At 39.8% G+C, this 11,184-nt stretch overlaps 1 protein-coding gene across 3 annotated transcripts; it reads left to right on the forward strand.

The window, feature by feature from the left end:
* Positions 1-1,477: 1,477 nt before the first annotated feature.
* Positions 1,478-10,471, forward strand: RB195_000173 (uncharacterized protein; the record flags this gene model as incomplete). 3 transcript variants are annotated; one of them, XM_064196361.1, is made up of 4 exons in its annotated part: positions 1,478-1,585; positions 5,957-6,102; positions 10,143-10,247; positions 10,306-10,471. In XM_064196361.1, 4 exons carry the CDS (start codon positions 1,478-1,480, stop codon positions 10,469-10,471), a joined length of 525 nt encoding a protein of 174 aa, XP_064052242.1. The 3 variants fall into 3 exon arrangements, with proteins under 3 accessions (XP_064052242.1, XP_064052243.1, XP_064052244.1); XM_064196362.1 differs by lacking the exons at positions 1,478-1,585; positions 10,143-10,247; positions 10,306-10,471 and adding exons at positions 8,604-8,709; positions 8,872-8,940 and having other exon boundaries at positions 5,900-6,102; XM_064196363.1 differs by lacking the exons at positions 1,478-1,585; positions 5,957-6,102 and adding an exon at positions 8,970-8,977.
* Positions 10,472-11,184: the final 713 nt, after the last annotated feature.

Here is an 11,184-nt window from a genome sequence, read left to right on the forward strand (position 1 = left end):
ATTCACCCATCTTCTCTTTTTTATACTGTTTCTTGGATCTTTCCATTTTTTTTATTACCTTTTAATGGGTATGCTTTTAATCAATGCTGCTGGGAAGATCGATAGAGGAAGTTCTAGAAATTAAATTTATGAGGTTTTATAACTCATCACTAGGTAAACATTAACTCTTCAACATAAGACATTGTTCTCTTTTGTGGTGACCTTTCTATTTATGGTTGCATGAGTACGGTACATACGGTAAATTACGATAAATTCTTCTGGAACTTTTTTTCCTCCATTTTCTCACAACGTAACAAGCTATGCATTAATAGAGATTGTGAAAATAACCTTGTACTACTATGTACTTGTTTGTATAATCAAATTTTCGCGGGCCAGCACTGGTTTTGATTTTAATCGGATCCGCTCCGATGGCAAAGTTCAAAAATTCCACGCGCTCCTCTTTTCACTGTTCGGTTCAGAATAAATAGTGTATAATTACGCTTCAGCTAGTCGACAGTTTTACGGTATTTCCTTCAGCTGACACTTCCCAACATTACTTAAAGGCATCACCCGACGAATCTGAGGTGGTACCAATTTCAGCAGGAGTATTCGTATACGGGGTTGTAGATTATGGAGAGGGGATGATTCCGTCCATTTCTTCTTAATTGCCGTAAAAAATGGCTCGCAAGATGCGGCACGTGCACAAGCTGGCGCGCTCCAATCGAACTCCTTGTAGAAAATAGCGCGCTGGAACGCCCGAAGACCTATCTTCCGGGCCGTTCTTTTTACGGCAGTTAGGAAGAAATGGACGGAATCACCCTTCTCCGCATAATCTACGATCCCGTATATGAAATGAATAGTCCACCTGAAATCCGTACCACCTCAGATTCGTGGGGTGACGCCTTTAATATAGCCATACAGAAGTTCTTTCGGAGAACTGTTGTTTGACTTTTAAATTAGGTGTTAAATTAGAAATGTAAATATTATGAATGTTTAAATAATAGATGAATATTATAAATGTAATAATTTTATAAATTATTATAAACTATTAAAGTAATATAACTAACTTGTGAATGCTATGCAGTTCTCTAAAAGGACTGTTAGAGGAATTTTCTTCAGGGAATTTTCACAGAATGCACAACTTAGAGCTAATAGCAAAACAGTTACAAAAAAAGGAGACTTCCAGAGATCAGGAATATTCTTTTTTTTTTGCCTTTCCGCCTTTTACAGTTTGGTAGCAGTTCTTGTGTCGAGAGGAAGATAATGTGCCGGTGCTTACTCCACGTACACAAATCCATTCGCCCCACAAGCCTCGATGAACAGGGAATTATTTTGGTCGCACCGTTTTTCCATGTGCATTACGATGAAAATCTGTTCTCTGTGTGGTAGTGAACTCAGTCAGAATATCAATAAGATTCTTTTCAACCCGTGTATTAAAAACATAGTACTTTACGTATATTTCGCATAAAATTTTAATGATTACCTCGCCAAGTACATTATGAGGCATCACGTACTAGCGGCGAAAAAATTTCAACGTGTCACTACTGAATCTGAATGGAATAGCCCATGGAAACCACGAAAACTAACCGTTCATGTCGTACAAAAGGTAAATAATTATTTTTTTTCCAGCAGCACTGAACATTTCCATTTCCTTAACCTCGACTCGGTAATTCATCTAGTAAAAACTGTTGGTAACACAAATAACTACAAAAATTCATTCGTATTACGTGAAAACAGGATTTTCGTAGTCCAATCTGGGTCAGATAATGCGGATTAGATCGAAGAAAATGAAAACCCCGTAAAGGAAAGAGAAATTCAAATCATTAACTGCACTAGTGATGGACCTAGATGAAGAAAAGTGCGTCATTGGGTTTGGATTTTTTGCCAGAAGGGCGTTATTAATAGGATTTCTAGCGTTGTTAATCCTTACTGAAAAGCATGGTAGTTTTTTTTGTTGGAGTGCTTACGAGATCTTTTTAGCTGGGACCTTTATTAGCCTGATGTTTTGGATTTTTCACCATCTTTAGAGCCCTGAATAGAGGTTAGCTGGAATAATCTTACATTTATTCCGTTGAAGGCATCACCCCACGAAGAATCTGAAGTGGTGTGGGTTTCAGGTGGGTTATGCCTATACGGGGTCGTAGATTATGTGGAGGAGGGTTATTCCGACTATTTCTTCCTAATTGCCGTAAAAAACGGCCCAGAGGACTCGGCACGTGCACAAGGCTGGCGCGCTCCAATCGAACTCGCTGTAGAAACGCTCGAAGCCGCTCGACAGAGAGAGAGAGAGAGAGAGAGAGAGAGAGAGAGAGAGAGAGAGAGAGAGAGAGAGAGAGAGAGAGAGAGAGAGAGAGAGAGAGAACCAAACGCTCAATTTTGTCCACTTGACACACAAATTTAATTGTTTGAAAAAACATGAACCAGCTAAATTTTAAAAAAATATCATGTAGAGCAAAAAGTTCTCTATCGAACGATATGTGACATATTGTGCATTTTTTGCTTTGGAGAAAAAACGTTAACAACTTATCCCTCAACCCATTATTTCAGTAAGGTACGATTAGCTCTCAGGAGTAAGGGCTACTGCGTAAACCTAACTTGAGAACTTAACGATTAGAGATAAAATTTGACTTCGTTAAACGAGAGCCGTTAGTTAAACGAAGCGTGGAACAAAGAAAAGATGAAAAAAATATGACATAAGAGAACTGAGAGTAATTTTTTGGATTCATCGTCAATGAACCAATTTTAAGTTGTAATACCAAATGTGCAGTGAAAAATTCAGGAAAATTTCCAGAATACTTGAACTGGATATGGCTTATTTTGAAGGGAAAAAGAGTAAAAAGGTCTAAAAATGTTTCATAGTTCGCATCTTTTATGTACATGGTTACAATAGGTCAAGTTTTCGCAGGTAATTTTTCATAATCGTTTTGGTGCTAATGTAAAAGAGTCAAGTAACCGAACCCTCTAAGGAGAATATGAACTTTCTCCGAAGAACCGGTCTATATTGACAACATTGCGGGTACTTCTTAGTCCTTAGGATTTGTACATATGATTTACATAGTGGAAAAAATAAGAACGCAAACAGTAGGGGTCCTTTATGGATACGAAAATGTGTCAATATCGTCTAATTTGTCTGAATTTTCGTTCGTTCTATGATGTCGGTATGATCATGGGGGCGTTAACATGACCAGAAAATTCGTTTCAATTTTCAAAAGGAATTTTTCGTATATTCCAACCTTCAGAATATACCCCCCCCCCCCTACTTAGGAGCTTGTGCAAGAGTCCTTCACTCTTGCCCGGACGAGTTCAATGTACCCTCAGCTATGTGTCAAGCTATAGTAGTTTCTCTGCAAGGAAACTCCTCTTTCTGCTGCGGGGGCGAAAAAAAAAACCGTTAACTTTGACAGAAACGGTAACAGAAAAACTAGTGGTGTGAACGTTGGAATTCGCTTGAATCTTGGTTAGGGATGCTTCACTTTTAGCTCTTAGTTTTAGCCTACTTTAAGGGATAAAGGATCAAATGCCTGGGGTTAATTAATCCGCTTCGAATCCGCCCCCACGTTCACTTCAATTCAGAATCGTTTGGGGTCCTATACAACGACTTGCGGGGGCTAGCCGATGTGTCAAGTCAGTGTTTTTATCCTCTCAGACAAGTCTGGTACGAATTTATTGACACCGGAAGGAGGAAAGGCGTAACTGACACTGAAAGGGATTCGAACCGCCGATTCTCTCAGCCACAGCCAAATTAGAACTCCACGAAAGGTAAAAAAAAACACTTATATGGATTCATGAAAGGTCAATTTTTACGATTTCCCCGGATTTCTTGGGGTGTAGCTTATACGAATTCAGAAGGATCCATCGTGCAGTCACAGGAAAACCTCTCTCCGACTGCGCTACACCCGCTCATTTGTCTTCTTTGTGGAATACATAACAATGAGCCATATACTGCGAATGAGACCGTCGCAGAAGTCATCACTTTTAAAATTTCAATGTAGAAAATGAGAATCTCAGAAGTACGAAGCGACTGGTGAATAGTTTGTCCGAAAAGAACTTTCGCAAGTCTTTTATGAGGAACAGTACAGCATTTCCAAAATTTCCAAGCTAAGCAACATTATTAAATGTTATAAGTGCAAATAATATATGCTTTTCATGAACGGTTAATCAGTTCAGCTTTAGTTAAAGGCATCACCCCACGAATCTGAGGTGGTACGTATTTCAGGTGGATTATTCGTATACGGGATTGTAGATTATGGAGAGGAGGGTGATTCCGTCCATTTCTTCCTAAATGTCGTAAAAAACAGCCCGAAAGATGCGGCGCCACACTCGACTGGCGCGCTCCAGTCGAACTCCTTGTAGAAAATAGTGCGCCGGAACGCTCTAAGCCGTATCTTCCGGGCCATTTTCTACGGCAATTAGGAAGAAATGAAAAACGGAATCACCCTCCTCCCCATAATCTACGACCCCATATACGATTACTCCTCCGGAAAACCGTGCCAATCCAGATTCGTGGAGTGATGCCTTTAGCAAATCATATGTGTGAGTGATTGTACGCGTCTAAATAGGAGGAGCAGGTTTACTCAGGGTTTCGAAGTATAATTCAAGGAACAATTTCAATTTTAATGACAGATTTCATCTTATGACGCAAAATTCGTAACAAAATAGGAACCTCGTTGCATTAGATTACAGTCATACAGATTCAGAACGTAATATTTTCGGAAATAAGGAACATTAAAGAGGAAAGGTTGCAGCCTGAGTTGGGCTTGACAGCGAATGTGCGAAGTTCAGCTACACTCGTACATGTGTACTTCATAAGCAGCTGAATACATTTACTCAACACCGTAAGTGTATGTGCCTGTACGTGCAAGTGTACGTGTGTATGCATATGTATGTATGTATGTGTATATGCATGACTGTATAATTTTGTATGTGCGTGTACTGTTGCTGAACAGATAAATAAAATAAATAAAGTGCACCGCGTTGATCAGTATCTTTGCTATTCATCATCTCCATTTGTAACTCTTCCCGCTCGTGGAACGACATGGTCTGGATGAAGGCTCATGTTTACTAAACGAAAGGAGAAGTCAGTGTAAAAGAGACTAAAGCTGGCTGTAGTTTGTGATATGCAGTGCTGAAGTTTTTGTACCTCTGCATGAAATCTCATTATGTATAACGACTCAAACGTCGTTATTCATAACATCTTTATCCATGGATCTACAAAGCATCGTATCCTGATATTGTATTCTCATTGAACCAAGCGTTTTTTTGTGGCTGGTTCGAAAATTCCTACTCCGCTGCCAGACTTCTTGGGGAATTCACTTTTCCTCGTGCAGCTGCACCTCTTTTTGGCCACCTGAAAAACACGGTGCCACTGTGACATACGGTTTGCACTGTATAGATAGCTCCTCAAAAATGCTCTTCTACATTCGGTGCCCCTTGCCTCTTATTTCCTCTGCATTCGGCGCCTCCTCTCTTTTACTTTACCCAATCACACTTAATTCACTATATTTTCTTGATATCTGATTGATATTAACTCCCAGGCCTTTAATCGTTTGTTTGTAATATAATTGTGTTTATAATAATAAAGGTTTAATTACACAGGTAAGAGGTTTCACAACAACGGCGGTCAACATTTGTCACAGCTGGCAAACCCGCTTGGTACTTTACAGAGAGGAAGGCAAACAACTACTTCTAAAGCCTTCATATAAAGCAAAGACCCTCAGTCTGGAAGATTTATTCTACAGACGCGATGCATACGTCTACTTACCAGTAATCATCATAACCACTCCTACAACAACAGGAGCCTTTTGGTTCTAAAACCGGAGCGGAAGCGGATTGACGTAGAAGAAATTCTATTCAGTTTTGTGTACTAATAAGAAGGACATAAAAACTCACTATAGAACATCCTAGGCTACATGCTGCAATTATGCATCCAGGAAAGTCGACTGTAGGATCAATCTTGAAATTTGCAAATAATATTCAGCAAAGGGCAGAACTTCTTGGATTCCTTAAAGACACACCCGGATACGCTTACAAGGCTGATATGGTCACCTTGACATGTAGTAAATCGATGAATCAGGATTCCTACAATGAACTTAACGCCGATCCAAATCCATGTCGACCTCCACGGTGATGCTCCTGCATTTCGCTAGGATATGAAGGTGAATTGTTTGATATCATAATCATGCAAGAAAAAACAACAATAAATGGATTACTGTAATAAAAAGGTTGTTAATATTCCACTTAAGAAGGAGATACGCAAAGGAAAAACATCGAATATTGCTTGAAACCTGTGTCAACAAATAACAATAGGTATGTTAAAGAATCACACTGGCAGTGGCTCTTAAAGGCAGCGTATCATGAAATTGTCAGGGTGGGAACCTCAGGGGAGTGTGCAGTTCGGGTTGTAGGAATTAAAAAACAAGTTGAGAACCTCTTTAGTTACAATGAGGTAAGTTAGAACGCGCATCCTTGTACAAGCTCTGGTGTCTTCAGCAGTTGTTTTGTTGGTTTTACTTGGATAGGGTGCTAAGTAGACCTCATTGATCTTCGCCTGCTCGTTCGAGCACGCGGCGCGTGCACAAGGATGGCATGTTGAAATTGATTTCATTGATGGCTGTCTTCTAGGCGGTTTTTTATGACGAGGGGGTAGGGGAGCTGAGCTAGGCTTGTTTCTTGTTATCTACAATCCGAACTTTACGTTTTTCCCGGAGTTGCCGTACTGTCTCAATTTCGGGATTCGCTTTGAGAAACTGCGAGAAGCATTTGGGAAACTCTTTGAGATTATTTCAGGCCGTTTCTTGGCAGAGAAGTACCACATTTTTCGAGAAGGTAGGCGAGCATACGGCAAGGGCAAACAGAAGGCACATCTCAACACTCAGCGAAGACGTTGTAGCCGAACGTCCTTCAAATACAACACGATGAATCCAATCTTTGATTAGTGTTTTTTGTTCTTAACAATAAATTGGTAAGTTTGTTATGCATATGGATTTGTGCTGAATATGAATTTGTTAACTCGTGTATACAAAAGCAAATAAATAAATCACAAACAGTCAATAATGTAAACACGTCTTCTTCCGTCTCCTCCTTCGGTCCTGTTTTAAAATCTACTCTTTCAACCTCTTGGAGGGTGTCGGTTCATATCTTGGTCGTGTTTTTTAATGACATGGCACCATATCGAGGATCTTAGATCAGCCGTGAAGCAGTAGTCGGAAATTACTCATGAAGAACTCACTATTCACTAGCATTCGCTGATTTCTCGCGTCTCAGGCAATAAAAGGTTTTCTTATATTTCGGAAGTAAATTTCGGAATTCGGAAGTATAACATCATCGACACCTCAGAAGTGTGACTTAGAGTCCCAGACAAAGGTCTTATGTTCTCCTTTCCGAGTCAAACTAATACACACTAATGCACACAGTAATCAGAACATCACTGCTACATCGTTAGAAATGTTACATTGGACATCAAATCAAACCTCAATTTGTAGAAGGAGGCGAGTGGATGTGGAACAGGATGCGGTGACGAGGAATGAAGGGAATTGTAAGGAAACGATAACAAGAAGACGTGAATAGGATGCTTTAGCAGCACTAGGTGGAGCTGATAAAACAATGAGAGATTTTTTGAAGCTCTATGCAATTATTTTCCAATTCTTCTGCCTCAACTAAATCCCAAAGGCGGGTCTGCTATATAACGGTACCAATGTTTTGACACCAAAGTAGGCAAAGAGCCTCCGACCACAATTATAGGCGCCAATGTGTGAACCTTACGAGCTTCGAGGATTTATACATCAATATTTTGGTGCAAAAATACCTGCTCTTTTCGTGTTGTGGGTCTTTCACTGAATCTGGATACTTTTTATTGCAATGAGCTGAGCGAAGGTGGACACATCGTTGTTACCGCCCACGTAGTTAACTTAAGGAAGAAATTGAGTGACGGTCACAACCACCGCTGCAGGCACGATTGAATGAAAATTGGGGATCGCGAAATTTTTGCCCCAAACTGTAATCAACCACTATACTGCGTGAGGAGGCGAGACCGACAACCATAACTATTATTATTATTATTTTAGTTGATTTCATTGATTTAATTCAATCTTTCAGCTGAATTTTCAAGTTAGGCTCTGTACCATTTTGGAGTTTTCGTTGCAGAGAACTATCTGGTCACAAAATCCACTTTGGACATCGATACTGTTTCTAAGGAGGTTCGCAACACTTGTGCGCTGTCCGTGAATCGATCATACATCGAGAGACCTCCAACATTCTCACATCTTCTCTTTTATTTTACAGCTTGTTCCTGGATCTCTCCATTTTTTCATCACCTTCCAAAGGCTATTCTTTTAATTATAGCTGCTTAGGAGAGTAATAAATAAAGTCTTTGGAAATAAGATTGATGAGGACTTGTGACAAATCACTAGGTAAACATTAACTCATTAACATTAAGTTTTGTCCACTTTTCTGGTGATTTTCTATTTATTTCATTTAACGAGCACCGATAAACTGTTCCGGAACTTTTTTTCTCAATTTCACCCATTTTTTTCTCGGTCACAATTATCACAAGCTATGCACCAATAGAGATTGTGAAAATAACTAACTACCACTATTTACTTGTTTGTATAATCCAGTATTCCCAGGGCAGCACAGGGTTTGATTTTAATCCGGTCACAGATTCTTTCCGCTCCGATGGCAAAGAGTTCAAACAGTGCTCGAGCTCTCTCTACACTGCTTGGTTCAGAGCAGGTAGTAAATAGTACTTTACATATATTTCGCATATTTTAAACATATTTTATTTACATTTATATGTGTTTATATTATACATTTATATATGTTTATATTATGCATTTTTTAAAACATGTATATACATATTTTATTTATATTTATTTATGTATATTTATTTTTTAGAATCTTAACGATGACCCCGTGATGTACCTCGCGAGGTACCGTCATCATATGTTGAAGGGTAAAGGATAAAGTGTCTGGGATCAATCAATCACTTTAGAATGTGCTGGTAAGTTCTACTTCAATTCAGAATCGTTTAAGGTTTAAGGAATGCGTGTTTAGCCTCTAGAATGACTTCCGAGGGGCTATCCGATGTTATAAGTCAGTGTTTTTGTTCTCTTTTCCGAGTCTTGTACCAATTTGCCAAACTCGGAGGGTTGAAAGGCTCGATTGGCGCTAGAATAGATATCATAAATCAATCGTGCAGTCACAGTGGAAAACTTTCTTGGCTGCGCTACAACCCTCACCTCATGGTTGTTTAAATGTTTAAAAATGTCCAGAAAAATTGAGATCTGAGAAATATCGAGATTCCAGAAATGTCGGCTAGTTGCTCTGAGTAGGAGAGTGATGCCCCTAATCAAAAGCACACGACGTCCGGAGCATACACGCTCAAAACATTTTTTTCAATGAAATCACTCACAGTTTCCTATTAATGTTTAGGTTTTTTAGATCCCAGGCGCCATCAAGCTTTAACTCCCGACTTCTATTTTCCAATAACTTTTATTATAAAATTCTAAAGAGCTTCTTTCCCGGTAACAGCTCACTGGAAATTTAGCTAGCGAGATAGTTACAAACGGGCAGCGCGTTTTTTTCATCATAGCGAGAGCTTGGCTGTTTTGTCACAGTGAGGCCATCGCAGAGCTCGTTCTTGTGGACTTCTGATCGAACGTTGACTTTTGATCGACCATTGATTTGTTGAATTTTTTGGTCTCAGTGCCTTTAAGTACAGTCAACTTTTTTTTAGCGCATTTTGTTTGTATTGTTATCGGCCTATTTAATTATTTTTATACTACTATTATTATTTCTATTGGTGATTCCACTCTATTTGCAAACAAGGAGCCTTTTTGAAAAGCGTTTTGCCATTCTCAACATGAATCCCTGTTGGCGCCTTTGAAAAGTTACTTCAAAAAATTACTAATCATCTTGAGGGGGACTCCACAGCACCACACGGTCTCAACATGGATTTCAAAAATGCAAATCGACCATCATTGCTGTTTGAGCAAAGTTTTTCGGCAGCCAACCATCTAGCCAGGGAAAAATCAAATATCAAAATGGAAAAAAGACTACTGACTGGTGCTTGACTACTTAATGACATAAATATTCAATGCTTATTTTTATTTTTCGTCAAGGAAAATATTTTGTTGTATGTCACATGTTCAAATCGATGTATCCAGCTTGCTGACCGTGAATCGAGAACACCTGGCTTCACAGCGGATCCCCATCTCCTCCCAGTGGCTTAGAGTGCGCCCGGGAGACAAAAAAAATTGCTACTGTCACTGGTGCATTACTTTTGCCCATAAACTTTCTGTCCCTTCTGAACCTCTTCTTTCTGTTCAGTTTCGCCATCCTTCAAGGCCTCAGAAGTGTGACGACACATGATTTTACACGGCATGGGCCACCGAATTGGCTCCGACGTCGTAAAGGATGTCGGGTGCAGCAAGAAAAGTCGTCCATCCTCAAGATTGCTCCAAGGAACATACCAGTTTCATTGCCATTCGCTTAAAGAATAAAATCTTCTTGTCATTTTTGTGGGTCGTGTAGCCTCATCTTAGCTGAACTATTTTCGCTGTACAACTCTTCCTCAACGGTCACTTTTTTGAGTCCTTCTCAATTATTTGATAGAATATTGCAGGATTTTATTTCATAAAACCAAGTATGGATCCGTAAGCACTTTTCTTCCTTGAAACAATTCTTCCATTTGGAGTCAAGACATTGAGGGGCCTGAAAACAATTTCTTTTGAATAGGTTTCAATTATCAAAATCTTTTGGCATATGGTCAAAAACCATCCACTGCAAGTCTCTTAACCTACAGCACTAAATCTGAAGTAAAAAGTTTTTACTTCTGTTTATTCTCCTGCGTCTTGTTTACCGTATACTAGATATTGTGCACCTTAGTATGAGTTTATTTAAAGGCATCACCCCACGAATCTGGCGTGGTATGGATTTTCGTTGGAGTATACCTATGTCGGGTCGTAGATGACGGATACAGGGGTGGTTTCGTTTATCTCTCCCTGCATCACTGTGAACAGACGGCTTCGGAATGTGGTTCTCCATGACGTCCTCTATTACGACGTGCCACCCTTGCGCCCCACCCCCGCCTGCGATTGGTCGAAAATCCATCCCGATAGGCAGCTCATTTCATTCGACGAATCACAGGCAGAGGCGGGGCGCAAGGGTGGCACGTCGCAATATGGGACCTCGTAAAGAACCGCATTT

This window comes from Necator americanus, chromosome IV (assembly GCF_031761385.1).
Source record: "Necator americanus strain Aroian chromosome IV, whole genome shotgun sequence".
Taxonomy (NCBI): domain Eukaryota; kingdom Metazoa; phylum Nematoda; class Chromadorea; order Rhabditida; family Ancylostomatidae; genus Necator; species Necator americanus.